General features: G+C 43.7%; 2 protein-coding genes across 4 annotated transcripts; both read right to left on the bottom strand.

Moving 5' to 3' along the window:
* Window positions 1-108: 108 nt before the first annotated feature.
* Window positions 109-5,819, bottom strand: LOC110504843 (zinc finger protein 250). The gene is made up of 3 exons (XM_021583690.2): window positions 5,538-5,819; window positions 1,164-1,648; window positions 109-1,086 (listed from the first exon to the last, which is right to left on the bottom strand). The coding sequence occupies exons 2-3, from the start codon at window positions 1,525-1,527 to the stop codon at window positions 227-229; spliced, it is 1,224 nt and encodes a 407-aa protein (XP_021439365.2). The 5' UTR covers window positions 1,528-1,648; window positions 5,538-5,819; the 3' UTR covers window positions 109-226.
* A 6,054-nt stretch (window positions 5,820-11,873) lies between these two features.
* LOC110504846 (zinc finger protein 607) lies at window positions 11,874-14,586 on the bottom strand. 3 transcript variants are annotated; one of them, XM_021583697.2, is made up of 3 exons: window positions 14,398-14,586; window positions 13,387-13,911; window positions 11,874-13,298 (listed from the first exon to the last, which is right to left on the bottom strand). In XM_021583697.2, exons 2-3 carry the CDS (start codon window positions 13,703-13,705, stop codon window positions 12,562-12,564), a joined length of 1,056 nt encoding a protein of 351 aa, XP_021439372.2. In that variant the 5' UTR covers window positions 13,706-13,911; window positions 14,398-14,586; the 3' UTR covers window positions 11,874-12,561. The 3 variants fall into 3 exon arrangements, with proteins under 3 accessions (XP_021439372.2, XP_021439371.2, XP_021439373.2); XM_021583696.2 differs by having other exon boundaries at window positions 13,387-13,894; XM_021583698.2 differs by having other exon boundaries at window positions 13,387-13,823.
* Window positions 14,587-21,745: the final 7,159 nt, after the last annotated feature.

Raw genomic sequence — 21,745 nt, 5'->3', positions numbered from 1 at the left:
CGTTTTGATTAGGACAAGGCCACTTACTTATTACTATTTTACTTAAGATAAGTCTTTGTGTATGTATGTAACAGTTAACACCGTGAACAATAAGTTATTAAGAAAGGATGAGAATAATTTCTTCAGTGTTTTATTCCTTTCAACATTAAAATGCATCAGCATTTGAACATAGTATACATGGGCAGTTATTTCCACCCTCCAATTTTCCAAATTAACCTGCTCCACCTCAAAGGTCTACCTTGCACTGGATTTGTTCATGCCTTTTCAGGTCCGATCTAGAATAGAATCTGTTACCACAGTCCGTGCAGTGGTAAGGTCTCTCTGCAGTGTGAATGACCCTGTGTCTCTTCAAGCCGCTCTGAAGGCTAAAGCTTTTTCCACACTGAGAGCAGCTGAACGGCCTCTCCCCCGTATGGCACTGCATGTGTACCCTGAGGTGGCACATGTACACAAAACCCTTACCACACTGGGAGCAGGTGAAGGCCTTCTTCCCTGTGTGGTGGTACTTCTGGTGGTCTTTCAGGTTTCGGAGCTGAGGGAAGCTCTTCCCACAGTGTGGGCAGCTGTAGGGTTTGACATGTGCCGTTGTGTTCATGCGCAGGCCATTGGGACTGGTCTCGAGGGCCCCCACAGCATGCCTTGTCCCCTGGTTGGGTATCATTGACCTTGGGAGAAAGTGCTGCTCCTTCCTGGTCCATGGTGTTGGAGGTAGAGGTGAAGGCTCCCTGGCCAGAGGTGCTAGAGGAAGAGGTTCCCTGGACCATGGTGCTGGAGGTTGAAGATCACTGGCCCATGATGCTGGGAGTGGAGGCTGAGGCTCACTGGTCCATGCCCCAGGATTTGAGCTCAATCTCTGTAGACGACTCAGGCTCATTATGGGAGAATCTGTGGATGTGACCATCTGGTTTACCAAGTCCCCCCATTCATCAGGTTCCTCTTTGATATGGACCACATGGTCTTCCCTTTCTACCATCCTCTCAGAGACACAGGAAGAGCCAGACGGGGCTGTATCCTGTGGACCCTCTCCCGCGCTGGGTCCATCTGGCTGGAACATCTCCGGTTTGATATCAAAACCTTTCTCTGCTCCTGAGGACAGAACCAAACACAGTCAGAGATTCTATATTGTGTGTGTGCGTGTGTGTGTGTGTGTGTGTGGATCTCACCTAACAGTCTCTCTTCTCTCTCCTCAGTGTCTCCAGCACAACCACATCTCCTACACACCCCCCCCTGCTCCGTCTCTTCCCTTTTCTTTCTTTGCTCTTTCTCTTCAACTTCCCTCCTCTGCCGCTCCTTCTCTCCATCACTCCATCTCTGCTCACACTGCTGTAGCCTCTCCTTCAAGATTTCCACTTCCTGCTTGCCACCTGTCACTTCTTCCAGGAAGTTGTCCTTCACCAGCCGGGTGATCTCATGCACAGCGGTTTTGAGGACTGTTTCCATGACTCCATTGAGCTGGTACTGGAAGGTGAGGATGGCCTCTGACATAGTTGCAACACTGGAAAATCCAATACCAGTCCCAAAGTTCATAGCCAGTCTTCTACGGATGAGCTGCCCTCCTTGTTTCCCAGTTTGTTTCACTACAAGGGACAGACTGGGATTTAGCCTCCTCCAGATCACACCAGTGTCCAGAGAGTGAGGGATCTTCCTCCTGGAAACAGAGGCAATCTGTCAAATACCAAATGTGGTCTTGATGTGGCTCTAATACCTTGTCAGTAATAGCAAGCACACCTACCAATGATTTAGGCCAGAAACATGCTTGTAACAAACAATTAAGAAACCCTTACTTACAGTGGTTTACACAATACCCCATAATGACAAAGCGAAAAACTGTTGTTTTTTTTTTTAAATTGTTGCAAATAAAAAAATAGAAATACCTTATTTACGTAAGTATTCAGACCCTTTGCTATGGGACTCAAAATCGAGATCAGGTGCATCCTGTTACCATTGATCATCCTTGAGATGTTTCTACAACTTGATTCGAGTCCCCCTGGGGTATGTTCAATTGATTGGACATAATTTGGAAAGGCACACACCTGTCTATATAAGGTCCCTCAGTTGACAGTGCATGTCAGAAAAAAAAGCAAGCCATGAGGTTGAAGGAATTGTCCATAGAGCTCCGAGGCATAAATGTGGGGAAGGGTACCAAAAAAATGTCTGCAACATTGAAGGTCCCCAAGAAAACAGTGGCCTCCATCATTCTTAAATGGAAGAAGTTTGGAACCACCAAGACTCTTCCTAGAGCTGGCTGCCCAGCAAAACTGACCAATCGAGGGAGAAGGGCCTTGATCAGGGAGGTGACCAAGAACCCAATGGTCACTCTGACAGAGCTCCAGAGTTCCTCTGTGGAGATGGGAGAACCTCCCAGAAGGACAACCATCTTTGCAGCAGTCCACCAATCAGGCCTTTATGTAGAGTGGACAGACAGAAGCCACTCCTCAATAAAAGGCACATGACAGCCTGCTTGGAGTGTGCCAAAAGGCACCTAAAGGACTCAGACCATGAGAAACAAGATTCTGTGGTCTGATGAAACCAAGATTGAACTCTTTGGCCTGAAAGTCAAGCATCTCATCTGTAGGAAACCTTGCACCATCCCTACGATGAAGAATGTTGGTGGCAGCACCATGCTCTGGGCATGTTTTTCAGCGACAGGGATTGGGAGACTAGTCAGGATGGGGGAAAGATGAACTGAGCAAAGTACAGAGATCCTTCCTGAAAACCTGCTCAGGACCTCAGACTGGGGGTGAAGGTTCACCTTCCAACAGGACAACGACCCTAAGCACACAGTCAAGACAACACAGGAGTGGCTTCGGGACCAGTCTCTGAATGTCCCAGTCAGAACCCAGACATGAACATCTCTGGAGAGACTTGAAAATAGCAGTGCAGCGATGCTCCCCATCCAACCTGACAGAGCTTGAGAGGATCTGCAGAGAATAATTGGAAAACTCCCCAAATACAGGTGTGCCAAGCTTCTAGTGTCATACCCAAGAAAACTTAATGCTGCAATCGCTGCCAAAGGTGCTTCAACAGAGTACTGAGTAAAGGGTCTGTGACTAGGGGGCGGTATTTTCATTTTTGGAAAAATAACGTTCCCGTAGTAAACAGGATATTTTGAAAGGACAAGATGCTAGAATATGCATATAATTGACAGCTTAGGATAGAAAACTCTAAAGTTTCCAAAACTGTAAAAATATTGTCTGTGAGTATAACAGAACTGATGTTGCAGGCGAAAGCCTGAGAAAAATCCAATCCGGAAGTGAATGGGCTATTAACCAGATTACTTTTTCTCCGTATTCCCCAAGGTGTCTACAGCATTGTGACGTAGTTTTACGCATATATGTAAGCCGTAAGCGGCTACATTGTGCAAGTGGTCACCTGATGCTCATAGAGTGATTCTCGCGTAAAATACAGAGGTAGCCATTAATCCAATCGGTCCTACTGAAAAACAAATTTTCCTGGTGGATATATTATCGAATAGATATTTGAAAAACACCTTGAGGATTGATTATAAACAACGTTTGTCATGTTTCTGTCGATATTATGGAGCTAATTTGGAATATTTTTCGGGGTTTTCGTGACTGCAATTTCCGGGCGATTTCTCAGCCAAAAGTGAAGAACAACCGGAGCTTTTTCGCCTACAAAAAATAATATTTTGGGAAAAAAGGAACATTGACTATCTAACTGGGAGTCTCGTGAGTGAAAACATCCGAAGCTCATCAAAGGTAAACGATTTCATTTGATTGCTTTTCTGATTTCCGTGACCAAGTTACCTGCTGATAGCTGGACAAAATGTTATGCTAGCTTGTCTAGCTTTGGCTGTAAAGCATATTTTGAAAATCTGAGATGACAGGGTGGTTAACAAAAGGCTAAGAGCTGTGTCTCAATATATTTCATTTGTGATTTTCATGAATAGGAATATTTTCTAATAATATTTATGTCCGTTGCGTTATGCTAATTAGTGTCAGTCGATGATTACGCTCCCTCATGCGGGATGGGGAGTCACTAGAGGTTAATACTTACGTAGATGTGATATTTCAGTTATTTTTAATACATTTGCAAACATTCCTAAAAAATATTTTTGCTTTGTCATTATGAGGTATTGTGTGTAGATTGAGGCAGGAACACAATTGAATCAATTTGAGAATAAAGCTGTAACATAGCAAAATTTAGAAAACGTCAAGGGGTCTGATTACTTTCCGAAAGCACTGTACATCACTTTTGGCTGTGGCTAGGTGTACCAAATAATGCATTTCAAGTGTTCTAGTTAACGTAAACTCACCCCATTCCGTACAAATGTGCGCAACCGCAAATTTCAAACAAGGCTACAAAGAAAACTAATGGGACTGAAGCGACTGTGTTGACTTCAAAATCGGGGGCGTGAACTAGGTTTCTATTCAAGCGTTGATCGACATGGTAATGGCTCTATAGTATTGGAGAAAAGTTGAAAAAAACGGACCCTCCGTTACATCGTGGTGTGTCATGTACAGCACGCATAAAGCAACTATGTATGTCTTACAATCTCACTCCATCAGGTGTAGCACTTCTATCATCCTTTAAAAACAAGAAATGGACAGTAATGGGGTAAGGGGGATACCTAGTCATTTTTGCATCATCGTTGCATGCATCATCATTCTCAAAGCCGCTGTTTACGTCTAAGATCACTTTAGCACATCCCTAAAAACCAGATTCAAATGACACAAACCTTCAAATAGGTATGTAATGACACATTATATAAAAACTCTTTATAGTGTTTTATTTACATTTTAGAGGCGATAAGGTGATAGGTAGGACAGATCGAGTGGGGAAAAAACTATTTTCCCACACGACATCTCTCCTTCTCACTATCACCCATTAATTTCGCTTCCCCACCCCCATTTAAAAAAAGACCCGACTTAGGTCATGTAATTGATTCTGTTGGAAAGGAGAGCAATTGTGCTTTACAATGGTATTGACATTACAGTTGATCTGGAAGTATTACGTTTTTGGGGCGCTCAAATAAGGCCAATTGTACGGACCAAGGCGATGTACGAGTTTACGTTAGTAGATGCTTTTGGCAACGCGTGTTGTGACAAAACGTCAAGGGTCATCCTATTAAACACACTTTTCAAACATGGGTCTGTTGTTGACCCACTCCCTCCCTGTTTACCTCATGTCAAAATGAAAGTCCTGCAAGCGCGACATATGTGGATAAATAAGGAATAACTTGTGGGCTAATTTTATTTTTGACATGAGGTAAGGTTAGGCAGAGAGGAAGACCCACGTTTGGGAAGTATATTTAATAATTGGTTCCTTTAGATATAGGTCTCAAATTCCCCCGTCTTAATGACTAACCATCCTGCCCACCTCCACAGTACGTTTAACTGGAATTATATTTAACTCCTGGCACGGACCGTTTTTGTGCAACCCGATACTGTAGAAAGCAAGGCTAAATGTGTAAATACACCCGCGTTGCTAACCAGACCTAGCTAAACAGCTACTGATAGTAACATGGGGTTGTGTAGCAGCTTTCTGACCATTTGACTCAAAAAATATATACTTACCACTTTCCAAACGTTGTTTTTTGTTGTGCTAAAACACATCAACTAGTTACAAACATTATAGCTATGTCTCTTTGAACTATAAACAGAGGTAAAAGAGAAAGGTAGAAACTGTATTTTTTTAAAGATGTCACGTTTTCTACCGGAACTCCGAGGCATGCGTAGAAATCGATAAGCAGTTTATTTCGAAGCAGTGTGCTGTCGCTTGTTTCGCTGTGTTAGAAGCACGTGATCAATGACGCCCGAAGCTTCGTTTTGTCGAACAACCACGTAACACGCTGACCAGACCCAACACGTCACGTGCGCGAACGTCGCAAAATGAATGTAGAAATCCATGTTATTCAATTATTGCATCCACACTGCTCGAGTACGCCAACGAGCATTTGCGTTGCCAAGGACTAAAATAGAACTCCTTTCTATTTCTGACGCAGATCGCGCTGAAAGTCCTGCCTCTACCATCTCCTCATTGGTTTATAGAAGCAGGTACCCACTTGCCATCTCCTCGTGCCCACGTGGGTGATTGAAAGACGAACTTTGTTGCAGGTTGTCGTGGTAATACAATGAAAGTTTAGATGAGATCATATAAGTTCAAAGATGAAAAAGCCTGGAAGGAGGAGAGATGACTAGAAACGATTCGGTTGGCCGTTTTATGTGTGGATTAATTGTCGGAGTAGAGGTCCTTGTGCATTTCAGATAAAATAACAACTTGATGTTTATATCCCAGGACAAATTAGCTAGCAACAGCAAGCTAGCTAAATAGGACAAATTAACCTTAGCTAGCAAGTGCAAGCTAACTAGCTAAATTGCCATACATGTTTAATGCTTTTCGACCTGTCCCCAAATGAATGTCATTGGTTCAGAGTCTGTTTTGATATGTTAACCTGCTTTGTCTCCCTCAATGTGAGGAAGACAAAGGAGCTGATTGTGGACTACAGTAAAAGGCAGGCCGAACAAGGCTGGCCGGCAGGCCCCCATTAACATCAACGAGGCTGAAGAGGAGCGTGTCGAGAGTTTCAAGTTCCTTGGTGTCCACATCACCAACGATCATTGTCCACCAAGACAGTCGTGAAGAGGGCACGGCAAAACCTTTTCCCCCCTCATGGGACTGAAAAGATTTGTCATGAGCCCCCAGATCCTCAAAAAGTTATACAGCTTCACATTCGAGAGCATCCTGACCAGTTGCATCACCGCCTGGTATGGCAACTGCTCGGCATCTGACCGTAAGGCCCTACAGAGGATAGTGCGTACAGCCCAGTACATCACTAGGGCCAAGCTTCCTGCCATCCAGGACCTATATAATAGGCGGTGTCAGAGGAAAGCCCATAAAATTGTCAGACTCCAGTCACCCAAGTCATAGACTTTTTTCTATGCTGCCACATGACAAGCGGTACCGGAGCGCCAAGTCTAGGACCAAAAGGCTCCTTAACAGCTTCTATCCCCAAGCCATAAATACAATTCATCAAATGGCCACTGGACTATTACATTGACCCCCCCCCCCATTTGTTTTGTACACTGCTGCTACTCGCAGCTTATTATCTATGCATTGTCACTTCACCCCTACCTACATGTACAAATGACCTCAACTAACCTGTACCCCTGTACACTGACTCGGTACCGGTACCTCTTGTATATAGCCTCGATATTGTTATATTATTGCGTTACTTGTTGTGTTACTTTTTATAATTTTTTGAATATTTTTTTACTTTAAAGCTTCGTTTCCCCATCACTACTGTATATTATAGCTAAACTAATAGCTAACTAACTAGACTGGTTGGGTTCCGCACCCCCTGATCTGTGACATAGAGGTGATCATACTGCCAATGCGATTGCACAGATCTGGTACATATTTCTTTGATGTTAGAATCTCTGTCTAAAGCACAGTACCAAATGTATTTATTTGCCAGAGTAAGTTACTCCATGGGCCATTCGGGCTCAGACAAGGCTACTTGCTTATTGCTCTTTTACTTTTAAGATATCTATGTGTGTATGTAACAAATAACACTGTGTGACCAATCATTTATTAAGAAAGGATGAGAATCATTTATTTATAAAAGAGTTTTATTCCTCTCAACATTAAATGAATCAGCAACTAATAGATACATTGAACATAGTACACGTGGGCAGTTATCCCCCCCCCCCTCTGATTTTCTAAATCAACCTGCTTCATGTCAAAGGTCTACCTTGCTGCATGAATCTGTTCATGTATTTTCAGGTCCACTTTAGAATAGAATCTGTTCCCACAGTCCGTGCAGTTGTAAGGTCTCTCTGCAGTGTGAATGACCCTGTGTTTCATCAAGCCACTCTGAAGGCTGAAGCTCTTCCCACACTGAGAGCAGCTGAATGGCCTCTCCGTCGTGTGGCGCTGCATGTGTACCCTGAGGTGGCACATGTACACAAAGCCCTTACCACACTGGGAGCTGGTGAAGGCCTTCTTCCCTGTGTGGTGGTCTTTCAGGTTTCGGAGCTGATGGAAGCTCTTCCCACAGTGTGGGCAGCTGAAGGGTTTGACCCCCAGCCCTCCGTTGTGTTGATCATCAGGCCGTAGGGGCTGTCCTCATGGGCCCCCACAGCATGCCCTGTCCCCTGGGTGGGTATAACTAACCTTGGGAGAAGGTCCTCCTCCTTCCTGGCCAATGGTAATGGAGGAAGAGGCTCCCTGGTCCATCCCCCATGATGTCAGCCTAATCTCTGTTGACGACTCAGGCTGATTATGGGGGAAACTGTGGATGTGATCATCTGGGAAACCAAGTCCCCCCAGTCATTGGGCTCTTCTTTGATATGGACCACATGGGCCTTTGTCTCTTCCATCCTTTCAGAGACACAGGAAGAGCTTGGTGTGGCCGTTTCCCTCTCTGGGAGAGCGCTGGGTCCACCTGGCTGGAACATCTCCTGTTTGATAACACAACCTTACTCTGCTCCTGAGGATGGAACAGAACAAAGTTATAGATCCTATATTGTGTGGGTGTGTGCATCTCTCCTCACTCACCTGACAGTGCCTCTTCTATCTCCTCAGTGTCTCCAGCACAACCACATCTCCTACACATCCCACTCTGCTCTTTCTCTTCAACTTCCCTCCTTTTCCTCTCCTCCTCGCCATCCCTCCATCTCTGCTCACACTGCTGCAGCCACTCCTTCAAGACGTCCACTTCTTGCTTGCTCCATGTCACTTCCTCCAGGAAGCTGTCCTTCACCAACCGATTGATCTCATGCACAGCGGTTTTGAGGACCGTTTCCATGACTCCATTGAGCTGGTACTGGATGGTGAGTATCTCCATCTCTAACTACAACATTTTCAGACAAGATAGAACGGCCAAAGGGGGCGGTGTTGCAGTCTACTGCAGAGATGGCCTGCAGAGTTCTGTCCTACTATCCAGGTCTGTACCCAAACAATTTGAACTTCTACTTATAAAAACCAACCTCTCTAAAAACAAGTCTCTCACCGTTGCCACCTGCTATAGACCACCCTCTGCCCCCAGCTGTGCTCTGGACACCATATGTGAACTGATTGCCATCCCATCTATCTTCAGAGCTCGTGCTGCTAAGTGACCTAAACTGGTACATGCTTAACACCCCAGCCATCCTACAATCTAAGCTTGATGCCCTCAATCTCACACAAATTATCAATGAACCTGCCAGGTACCACCCCAAAGCTGTAAACATGGGCACCCTCATAGATATCATCCTAACCAACTTGCCCTCTAAATACACCTCTGCTGTTTTCAACCAAGATCTCAGCGATCACTGCCTCATTGCCTGCATCCGTAATGGGTCAGCGGTCAAACGACCTCCACTCATCACTGTCAAACGCTCCCTGAAACACTTCAGTGAGCAGGCCTTTCTAATCGACCTGACCCGGGTATCCTGGAAGGATTTCTTTTTTAAATGCTCACCATCTTAAATTAGCATGCCCCATTCAAGAAATGTAGAACCAGGAACAGATATAGCCCTTGGTTCTCTCCAGACCTGACTGCCCTTAACCAACACAAAAACATCCTATGGCGTTCTGCATTAGCTTCAAACAGCCCTGTGATATGCAACTTTTCAGGGAAGTTAGAAACCAATATACACATGCAGTTAGAAAAGCTAAGGCTAGCTTTTTCAAGCAGAAATTTGCTTCCTGCAACACAAACTCAAAAAAGTTCTGGGGTCTGTAAAGTCCATGGAGAATATGAACACCTCCTCCCAGCTGCCCACTGCACTGAGGATAGGAAACTGTCACCACCGATAAATCCACTATAATTGAGAATTTCAATAAGAATTTTTCCACAGTTGGCCATGCTTTCCACCTGGCTACCCCTACCCCGGTCAACAGCACTGCACCCCCCACAGCAACTCGCCCAAGCCTTCCCCCATTTCACCTTCTCCCAAATCCAGTCAGCTGATGTTCTGAAAAGCCGCAAACTCTGGACCCCTTACAAATCACCCGGGCTAGACAATCTGGACCCTTTCTTTCTAAAATTATCTGCCGATATTGTTGCAACCCCTATTACTAGCCTGTTCAACCTCTCTTTCGTGTCGTCTGAGATTCCCAAAGATTGGAAAGCAGCTGCGGTCATCCCCTTCTTCAAAGGGGGGACACTCTTGACCCAAACTGCTACAGACCTATCTATCCTACCCTGCCTTTCTAAATTCTTCGAAAGCCAAGTCAACAAACAGATTACCGACCATTTCGAATCCCACAGCACCTTCTCCACTATGCAATCTGGTTTCAGAGCTAGTCATGGTGCACCTCAGCCACGCTCAAGGTCCTTAAAGGTATCTTAACCTCCATCGATAAGAAACAATATGTGCAGCCGTATTCATTGCCCTAGCCAAGGCTTTCGACTGTCAATCACAACATCCTCATCGGCAGACTCGATAGCCTTGGCTTCTCAAATGATTGCCTCGCCTGATTCACCAACTACTTCTCTGATAGAGTTCAGTGTGTCAAATCGGAGGGCCTGTTGTCCGGGCCTCTGGCAGTCTCTATGAGGGTGCCACAGGGTTCAATTCTCGGGCCAACTCTCTTCTCTGTATACATCAATGATGTCGCTCTTGCAGCTGGTGAGTCTCTGATCCACCTCTACGCAGACGACACCACTCTGTATACTTCTGGCCCTTCTTTGGGCACTGTGTTAACAACCCTCCAGACGAGCTTCAATGCCATACAACTCTCCTTCCGTGGCCTCCAACTGTTCTTAAATACAAGTAAAACTAAATGCATGCTCTTCAACCGATCGCTGCCTGCACCTGCCCAGCAACACTACTCTGGATGGTTCTGACTTAGAATATGTGGACAACTACAAATACCTAGGTGTCTGGTTAGACTGTAAACTCTCCTTCCAGACTCACATTAAACATCTCCAATACAAAATTAAATCTAGAATTGGCTTTCTATTTCGCAACAAAGCATCCTTCACTCATGCTGCCAAACATACCCTCGTAAAACTGACCATCCTACCAATCCTTGACTTCGGTGATGTCATTTACAAAATAGCCTCCAATACCCTACTCAACAAATTGGATGCAGTCTATCACAGTGCCATCCGTTTTGTCACCAAAGCCCCATATACTACCCACCACTGCAACCTGTACGCTCTCGTTGTTTGGCCCTCGCTTCATACTCGTCGCCTAACCCACTGGCTCCAGGTCATCTACAAGACCCTGCTAGGTAAAGTCCCCCCTTATCTCAGCTCGCTGGTCACCATAGCAGCACCCACCTGTAGCACACGCTCCAGCAGGTATCTCTGGTCACCCCCAAAGCCAATTCCTCCTTTGGCTGCCTCTGCTTCCAGTTCTCTGCTGCCAATGACTGGAACGAACTACAAAAATCTCTGAAACTGGAAACACTTATCTCCCTCACTAGCTTTAAGCACCAGCTGTCAGAGCAGCTCACATATTACTGCACCTGTACATAGCCCATTTATAATTTAGCCCAAACAACTACCTTTTCCCCTACTGAATTTATTTTGCCTTTGCACCCCATTATTTCTAATTCACACATTCTTCAACTGCAAATCTACCATTCCAGCTATATTCTATTTACTTTGCCACCATGGCCTTTTGCGTTTACCTCCCTTGCTCACATTGTAAATATACACTTTTTCTACTGTATTATTGACTGTTTTTTACTCCATGTGTAACTCTGTTGTGTGTCTCGAACGGCTTTGCTTTATCTTGGCCAGGTCGCAAATTTAAATGAGAACTTGTTCTCAACCTGCCTAAATAAAGTTAGGGGAGGGGGAATGTATTTATGTGACAGAGTAAGTGCCTCTATGGGCCATTCAGGCTCAGACAAGGCTACTTGATTATTACTCTTACTTTGAAGATGTGTGTGTAACAAATAACACTGATAAATCATTTAAGAAAGGATGAGAATAATTTATTCCTCTCAACATTAAATGCGTCAGCAACAACACATTGAACATAGTACACAGTACACGTGGGCAGTTTTTTTCCCCACTCTATTTTTCTAAATCAACCTGCTTCTGCTCAAAGGTCTACCTTGCTGCATGAATCTGTTCATGTCTGCTCTAGAATTGAATCTGTTCCCACATTCCGTGCAATGGTAAGTATTTCTAACCAAAAGGAGAAAGACTATTCTTCAAAACAACTTTAAGATTTGCAAAAATTAAGCAATCAACCATCACAAAAAATAGTCAGAGTTAAAAAGCTCCATGAACAGAGCTGTCTTTCGCCTTTTATAGAAAGTACATCCTTTTATCTTTGTGACAGTTAGCAGATGTGCAGAAACATGCCCTGGGAACAGAGTTGTAAGAAGTAATTTAGTTCATCTGTGTAGATCATGATAGCTGATATCGCCTCCACTCGCTGTTCCTTCCTGCAAATCCCACATAGCTAAATTCCTGCCGATCGTAAACACAGGAGGTCACATACGGTGTCACATCCAAGCAGCTCATAAATCTGTACGCTCAGATTTATGACTAAGTCACAAGACAAGCCTGTATCAGTAAAAATAACATAACAGTAGACAATTATCTTAAGTAAAAACAGCATAGTATGTCTAATTAAACAGTATAGTATGTAATTAATATTTAATTTCCACCACATAAGGGATCTCTGCAGTGTGAATGACCCTGTGTTTCTTTAAGCCACTCTGAAGGCTGAAGCTCTTCCCACACTGAGAGCAGCTGAATGGCCTGTCCCCCGTGTGGCGCTGCATGTGTACCCTGAAGTGGGACATGTACACAAAACCCTTACCACACTGGGAGCAGGTGAAGGCCTTCTTCCCTGTGTGGTGGTACTTCTGGTGGTGTTTGAGATTTCGGAGCTGAGGGAAACTCTTCCCACAGTGTGGACAGCTGAAGGGTTTGACCCCCAGCTCTGCCATTGTGTTGATGCTCAGGCCATTGGGACTGGTCTCGAGGGCCACTACAGCATGCTCTGTCCCCTGGGTGGGTTTCAATGACCTTGGGAGTAGGTGCTGCTCCTTCCTGTTCCATGGTGCTGGAGTTAGAGGTGGAGGGTCCCTGGCCAATTGTGCTGGAGGTAGAGGCTCACTGGTCCATCCCCCAGGATGTGAGCTCAATCGCTGCAAATGACTCAGGCTCATCATGGGGGAATCTGGGGATGTGATCATCTGGGTAACCAAGTCCCCCCAGTCATCGGACTCCTCTTTGATATGGACCACCCTCTCTTCCATCCTTTCAGAGACACAGGAAGAGCTGGGTGTGGCCATTTCCTGTGGACATTCTCTCTCTGAGAGAGTGCTGGGTCCACCTGGCTGGAGCATCTCCTGTTTGATAGCACAACCTTCCTCTGCTCCTGAGGATGGAACAGAACAAAGTTATAGTTCCTTTATCAGGTGTGTGTGTGTGTGTGTGTGTGTGTATGTATATCGCTCCTCACTCACCTAACAGAGCCTTTTCCCTCTCCTCAGTGTCTCCAGCACAACCACATCTTCTACACATCCCCCTCGGCTCACACTCTTCCCTCTTCTTTTTCTGCTCTCTCTCCTCAACTGCCCTCTTCCTCTCCTCCTCGCCATCCCTCCATCTCTGCTCACACTGCTGCAGCCTCTCCTTCAAGACGTCCACTTCCTGCTTGCTCCATGTCACTTCCTCCAGGAAGCTGTCCTTCACCAGCCGAGTGATCTCATGTACAGCAGTTTTGAGGACTGTTTCCATGACTCCATTGAGCTGGTACTGGAAGGTGAGGATGGCCTCTGACATAACTGCAACAACATCAATCCAACACTGGAAAAATCAACCCCCCTTCCCTTATTGGTACCAGTCCCAGAGTTCAGTCTTCTATGGATGAGCTGCCCCCCTTGTTTCCCAGTTTGGTTCACTATAATGGAAAGACTTGGATTTAGCCTCCTACAGATCACACCAATGCCCAGAGTCAGGTATCTCTTCCTCCTAGAAATATGGGAAAGCTGTCAAATACATTAAATGTGCTTCAAATATCTTGTCAGTAATAGAAGGTTCACCTACCAATAAATTTAGCCCTGAAACATGACTGTGACAAACAAATTAATAAACCCTTACTTACACCACGTTTGGCTGTGGTTAGGTAAACCACATAACGTTATCGCATTTCAAGCTTGCTAGCTAGTAACGTTAGGTGCTTTAAGCAACGCATGTGTATTTACATACTGTTTAATAATACAATAATTTAGATATGTCTCAAATTCCCCCACCATAATGACTAACCGTCCTGCCCTCCTGCACAGTAAGTTGAAATGGAATTGTATTTTACTCCTGGTTTCCCCTGGACTGTTTCTGTGCCACCCAATACAATAGAAAGCAACGGTAGAATGTAAATACACCCGCGTTTCTAATAGCATCTAGCTAACTAAGCTAATAACACAGGGTTGTGTAGCAGCTTTCTGACCATTTGACACAAACAAAAATATACTTACCACTTTCCAAACGTTATTTTTTGGTGTGCGTCAACAAATCAACTAGTTACAAAACCGCCTACCTATCTCTACTAGAACTGTACAGAGGTAAAAGAGACAGGCAGCTACTATATATTAGTGATGTCACGTTTTATACCGGAACTCCGAGGCATGCGTAGAAACCGCTAAGCAGTTTATCTCGAAGCAGTGTGCTGTTGCTTTTATCGCTTTGTAAGAAGCACGTGATCAATGACGTCCGAATCGTCGTTTTGTCGAACGACCACCTGATTTGTTTCTGTAGAAGACAAAAAAGTTACCTCAAAGATTTTATCTACGGCTACCCAGCGCGTGCGACGTAAACTATAATAATTTGGCTATTCTAAATTATTTTGACCAGCAGCTGCCACTAGTGTACGTGTTGATCAAAGCCAAGAGTAATTAACATATTTTCGACCCAATTAGCTTGAAATGCTCAATGCTTCAAGAAGCTTCGTTTCCCGAACACTACTTTATATTATAGCACAGATTATACATTATAGCTAAACTAATACCTAACTAGACTGTAGAGGATGGGTCCCTCCCCCACTGATCTGTGACATCAAGGTGATGATACTGCCAATGCAATTGCACAGATCTGGTAAATATTGTTTGATGTGACAATCTGTCTAAAGCACAGTTCCACAAGTATTTATTTGCCTAAGTTGCTCTATGGGCCATTCGGGCTCAGACAAGGCTACTTGTTTATTACTCTTTTACTTTTAAGATGTGTGTGTGTGTGTGTGTGTATGTAACAATTAAATAGCACTGTGTGACCAATCATTTAAGAAACGATGAGAATAATTTATTCAAAGAGTTGTATTCCTTTCAACATTAAATTAATCAGCAACTAATAGATACATTGAACATAGTACACGTGGGCAGTTATATTCCCCCCCCCGCCTCATCTCAAAGGTCTACCTTGCTGCATGAATCTATCTGTTCATGTCTTTGCAGGGCCGCTCTAGAATTGAATCTGTTACCAGTGGTAAGGCATCTCTGCAGTGTGAAGGACCCTGTGTCTCTTCAAGCTGCTCTGAAGGCTGAAGCTTTTCCCACACTGAGAGCAGCTGAACGGCCTCTCCCCCGTGTGGCGCTGCATGTGTACCCTGAGGTGGCACATGTACACAAAACCCATACCACACTGGGAGCAGGTGAAGGCCTTCTTCCCTGTGTGGTGGTACTTCTGGTGGTCTTTCAGATTTCGGAGCTGAGGGAAGCTCTTCCCACAGTGTGGGCAGCTGTAGGGTTTGACCCCAGCTCTGCTGTTGTGTTGATCATCAGGCCGTAGGGGCTGTCCTTGAGGGCACCCACAGCATGCTCTGTTCCCTGGGTGGGTATCACTGACCTTGGGAGTAGGTGCTGCTCTTTCCTGGTCCATGGTGCTGGTACTATAGGAAGAAGCTCACTGGCCCCATGATGTGACTTCAATCTCTCCAGACGACTCTGGCTCATTATGGGGGAATATGTGGATGTGATCATCTGGGTAATCAGATCCCCCCCAGTCATCAGCATCCTCTTTGATGAGGACGACATGGGCCTCCCTCTCTTTCATCCTTTCAGAGACACAGGAAGAGCTGGGTGTGGCCATTTCCCGTGGACCCTCTCTGGGAGAGTGCTGGGTCCACCTGACTGGAAGATCTCCTGTTTGATAACACAACCTTCCTCTGCTGCTGAGGACAAAACAGTAGAAAGTTATAGATCCTATATCGTGTGTGTGTGATATATATATATATATATAGATACACACACACACACACACATCTCTCCTCATTCACCTAACAGAGCCTCTTCTCTCTCCTCAGTGTCTCCAGCACAACCACATCTCCAACACATCCCCCTCGGCTCGCACTCTTCCCTCTTATTTTTCTGCTCTTTATCTTCCCTCCTCTTCTCCTCTCCATCCCTTCATCTGTGTTCACACTGCTGCAGCCTCTCCTTCAAGACGTCAACTTCCCGCTTGCTCCCTGTCACTTCTTCTAGGAAGCTGTACTTCACCAGCCGAGTGATCTCATGCACAGCGGTTTCGAGGACCGTTTCCATGACTCCATTGAGCTGGTACTGGAAGGTGAGGATGGCCTCTGACATAACTGCAACAACATCAATCCAACACTGGAAAGAAAACACTTCACTTCCAAAGTTCAACAAGCTATGAAACTGGCACGTAGCTTCCAGATTACACCAGCACCCAGGGAGTCCACCTGGAAACAGGAACAAACTGTCAAATACATGATAAGGGAGACCTTGCAGTGTGGACTGTCACCTTGCCAGTGAAATAGGGAAGCTCAGCGACAAATAGCTAAACATTTTGTTTGCCTGAATGGCTATTAGTAATAGCTAGATATTTAAGACATTATTAGCGTCATAGCTAGTTAGCACTACCCGAGCTACTAGTTAGCTGGATAGCAGAATGTTGTCCTGCTTTTCTTGCTAGCACAGTAGCAAATGTTATCAAGTTCGCTTACCTAGCTAGCTTGTGATACCACAGGAGTGGTAGCAGCTTCATTTGACTCGAATAGAAAGTATCCTAATACTTGCCAAACGCTGACACATGGTTCGTGTCAATCAGCTAGTTGGAAACGTTCAATCTCTCATCCTAGTGCCAATGTGTGTAACAATATGTGCTGACTGTGTACACAGGTAACAAGGTTAGACGGCTAGGTCCCGCCCCCTGGCACGTGCTTCAAGGGGATCATCACGAGAAGGTGATTGCGCATAATTAGTCTCCAGACTAGATATACTATTTATAAAAAAATAAGTCTCTTTTCGTAACTGGCTTGAGAATACAATTATTTTGGTTGGTCAGTTACTGAATCATGATGGATATCTACTCTCATATGCAGAATTTCTTGATACATTTCGAACTCCAATAACCCTGAAAGAATATGCAATTGTTTTTGATGCGATTCCAAGGAGGGTTGTATTTCTTTTAAATTCCTCTGTGGTTGATGTAAGTAACAGAGTTACATGAAAATATATTAATTGGCAATATTAACATCAAAGATAAATATAGTAATAAAAGGATTAGGAATATTGTTTGTGATACTACAATTCCTTCAGGAAGATTTTTTTGGTTGAATATCTATGTTGATATACAATGGTGGAAAGCATGGGAAATAACTAACAAATATTGAATCAGTAACATGGTAAAGGAAGTTTCATTTAAAATATTACATAGAATTTATCCTTTATCAAGCTGAATATTGACTATAATTGTGATTTTTTTTTTTTTTTTTTTTTTTGCCTGTAGTGTAGTGTAATTATTTGGATTGACATATAGAACTTTGTTGCATAACAAATAGGACCGGTTGAACAATTGAATGGTTTTGATATTATGATATATTTCAGAAGTTGTGACATTGATAAAGATGTAGTATATTTCATTCAACTGCTAATAATATTAGGTACATTTGATATTCACATATGCAAATGGTCGAATTCAAAAGCTAACTTTTTTCACTTTATAAATTAATTTAAACAATATGGCATTACTTTAAACAAAAACGAAAAACAAAAAGGCAATTCGAACTTGTTTTATTATTAATGAATATGATTTGTTTGTTTAGGATTCCTGGCAATGTAAATAGTTTGTATGTATGATTGTTTGCATGTGACTCTTTTGTTTGTGGATGTAGACTCTATAATAAATAGATGATCTCTTATCTACATTGTTCCATGAAGTAGATAGATAACCTTCACAATGTTCGACTGGTGGAAGACTCCTTCTTAAACATACTGGGCTTCGGAATGTATGAACAGGAATAGCAAGTAACCTATATTTGCATGTTCAATGCTTGTTCAAGAATGAAACTACACTGTTTTTTTAGGTGCTGTGTGACAATTGTAACTTTATAAGGTTCCTTGTTCTGGGCCTCCTGAGTGGGGCAGCGGTCCCAGGCTGTGTCCACAGCCGGCCGTGACCAGGAGACCCATGAGGCGGCGCATGGGACAAGACTATAACTATCAATTGGATATCACGAAATTGGGGAGGAAAAGCTGTAAAAGTTTTAAAAATGTTTTTTTAAAAGTGTCTTGTTCTGGCCTGTAGGTAAATCATTGTTTGAAAGGCCTATACCAGTAGAACAACCATTTATTCAGATCAACACTCCCAGACTCTTGTGAGGAAAGGTGTGGCTGAACACCAGCCTCTACCTCCCCACTAACTAACTCAGATTACCAGTTTAACTCTGTATTCAAAATAGTCATTTCGCCCTCCATTGGTTAGTATTAGTAAACTCTCCATATCCCCTCCTACACTAGCAACATGATATAAATCCTACAGTCAGTGTGTTTATTGCCCTTTTCCCTCTAAAACCAAGAGGTAATAATTAACCTCTCAACTAAAAGCATTGAATGATGAAACTCTTGAATAGCTATTTCAAGTGGAGAAACAGCCCATGTTCCTAGATCAGCTTACTCTTTACTTGATCTCCTGGCCTGATGATTAATACCAGTTACAGAATTATACTCTCTGTTATATCTTGAGTTATCATAACAGTGTATTATACATAACAATGTATTGTACATTTAAGCAATAAGGCACGAGGGTGGGGTGGTATATGGCCAAAATGCCATGGCTAAGGGCTGTTCTTATGCACGATGCAACACGGAGTGCCTGGATACAGCCCTAAGCTGTGGTATATTTGCCATATACCACAAACCCCCAAGGTGCCTTATTGCTATTATAAACTGGTTATCAACGTAATTAGATCAGAAAAAATACATGTTTTGCCACACCAGTGGTATATGGTCTGATTGGTATACCACGGCTGTCAGTCAATCAGCATTCAGGGATCGAGCCACCCAGTTTATGAAAGAGTTTATACCATGACATTGTTGTCATGGTTGTCTTGAAGGGCATTCTAGAGGAATAATTATTTCCCTATAACACACGGTATATTCACACCTTATAAAATTCAATGGCTATAGTTCATTTTTAGAAGTTAGTTTGAGATGCTTTTGAAATGTATGTTGTACTAAATGATAGTCTTAACCAAAGTTCCCTCTAAACTGCGCACGTGCACATTCTTGTCCATCTCTGTACCCTGTTGTTGGTCCCGGGTTTCTTTGCAGCAGATGAAATATTAGCCCATAGGGCTTCTTCTCCCTATGGGCACGATTAAATTTCACTCAACTTTCTAGAGCAGTGGTCACCAACCGTTCGATCTCCAAGACATTCCTAAAGTGTTCCTATTTTTTAAATTAATCTTGGTCTGTTGGCAGTAGCTGCACCTGACTCAGCTTCCCTGTGCGCCAGGTAGGCAAACTGTTGCCATTTTTTAACAATTTCATGTCTCTAAACTAAAGGTACATACTCTGCCTTTTTGTAACTTAAAGCCAGTGGTGGAAAGTACTCAATTGTCATTGTAGTGCCTAAATTGTCCCAAAAAATTGTCCCGATACAATTTCCATTCTTTTCAATCTCATTGACAGTAGCACTGCACACAACAATACTCATTTTGATCTCAGGGTCTTCAAATGTGCGGGAAACTGAGTTCATGTGTTCCAGGGGTCACTCCACTTCTGGTTTCCAATGAAACGGGGTGGCAGGGTAACCTAGTGGTTAGAGCGTTGGACAAGTACTGGAAAGGTTGCAAGTTCAAATCCCTGAGCTGACAAGGTAAAAATCAGTCATTGAAAATAAGAATATGTTCTTAAATTACTTGCCTAGTTAAATAAAGGTAAAAAAAACACTGGGCCAATCCTTTTCCATTCAGGATTTTGCCTAGTTTCCACATACCTCCACAGTGATGCGGATGCGTTCTATCTAATAACAGAGATCCTATGACTGTCCCCAGGACTATGTACTTGAGCACTGACTGTCCCCAGGTGCCAGTTAACCCACGGGGGAGGGGGGAGGGTGGGGGTGACCTGGTACTTTAAAAAAAATCCCTTTTTCTAAAAACATTTCATTAAATAACTAAAAAAGTGTAAACTGTAGCCATTTATTTCCCTTTATCGTTTATTCGCCGAAGCATGACCATCCACATACCAATTGTTTTCCAAACGTTTATGTTTTGTGTCATCAATTAGACGTTGTTCTAAGGGGGTGGGGGCAGTTACCCCGTAGTACCCTTTCATTCATTTATTTAAGTCCAGAAATGGATGTAGCAACTAGAGATTCTAGCTTTAACACAATAAATGTTCAGTACATTTACTGTGCTTAAAACAGTTTAGACCATTCTGTGCATACGAGTGGGGTGTGGCCTCTGAAATGCAAGTCTCTCGTTAGCTGGAAGTAATTTGCCATTGGTGTGTTTATAGTAGTGATGGGAAGTTCGGCTCTTTTTACTGAAAATCTTTTCGACCCGTTCAGTCAAAAGAACGAATCTTTAGACTAATTTTGTTCGAGTCAGTAATGCCGAGAGCACACAGGACCCCTGCTGGCGAACGGTGAACTGAAAAGTCGAAAGAGTCATGATTTTACAAGCTTCTCGTTCACAATAGGGGACTTATTGAAGCTGTCATTTGTGACTGAGACATGTAAACGTGTGATTTAAACAGTATACATTTTTTGATTGCTATGCATACAAATAAGATTAATTCTTGATACACTTTAAACTAAATTGTGGCCACAACCGGACTAGATTGTGAACGACTGTGCGATAAGCACAATGTCATTTGCGAACTGCAGCCCCTCAAACAATTCGTTCTCGAGTGTGAGTTGAGCAGATTCTAGAGGCTGTGTATGTTTTGGTTCTACAAACCTCAAAGCGGTGTCCATCATAACATTTAATGATCAATTATCAGCGATCAATTATCAGTTCTAAACATGTATGTTTCTCCTCTATGCTCGTGATCTATTCCCTGCGAGTGTAACGGATGTGAAATGGCTAGCTAGTTAGCGGTGGTGCGCGCTAATAGCGTTTCAATCGGTGACATCACTCGCTTTGAGACTTTGAAGTAGTGGTTCCCCTTGCTCTGCAGGGGCCGCGGCTTTTGTGGAGCGATGGGTAACGATGCTTCGTGGGTGTCAGTTGTTGATGTGTGCAGATGTGTGGTTCGAGCCCTCGTATGGGCGAGGGAACGGACTAAAGTTATACTGTTACACGAGCATGTCCGACAGTTGGCGTTCGGAGCCGGAGGAGCGTGTACTAATCCTGCTGTAGGATTCATTGAGAACGAACGTCTAAAATGAACGAATCACTCTGAAAAACGAATCAATGACTCTCGAGTCAGTAAAAAGAGTCGTTCAAAAATAATGAATCGTTTGTGAACCACACATTATTAGATGATAGGTCCTCTATATAGACTGCCAATGAACCATGATACTACCGCTTACTTCAAGCCACCAGAGTGGGCGCAGTGCTCGTCTCTCAATTGCTCAACATTG

This window comes from Oncorhynchus mykiss, chromosome 31 (genome assembly GCF_013265735.2).
Source record: "Oncorhynchus mykiss isolate Arlee chromosome 31, USDA_OmykA_1.1, whole genome shotgun sequence".
Taxonomy (NCBI): domain Eukaryota; kingdom Metazoa; phylum Chordata; class Actinopteri; order Salmoniformes; family Salmonidae; genus Oncorhynchus; species Oncorhynchus mykiss.
The sequence above is the reverse complement of the archived record's forward strand: the minus strand, read 5'-3'. Positions and strand labels throughout refer to the sequence as shown.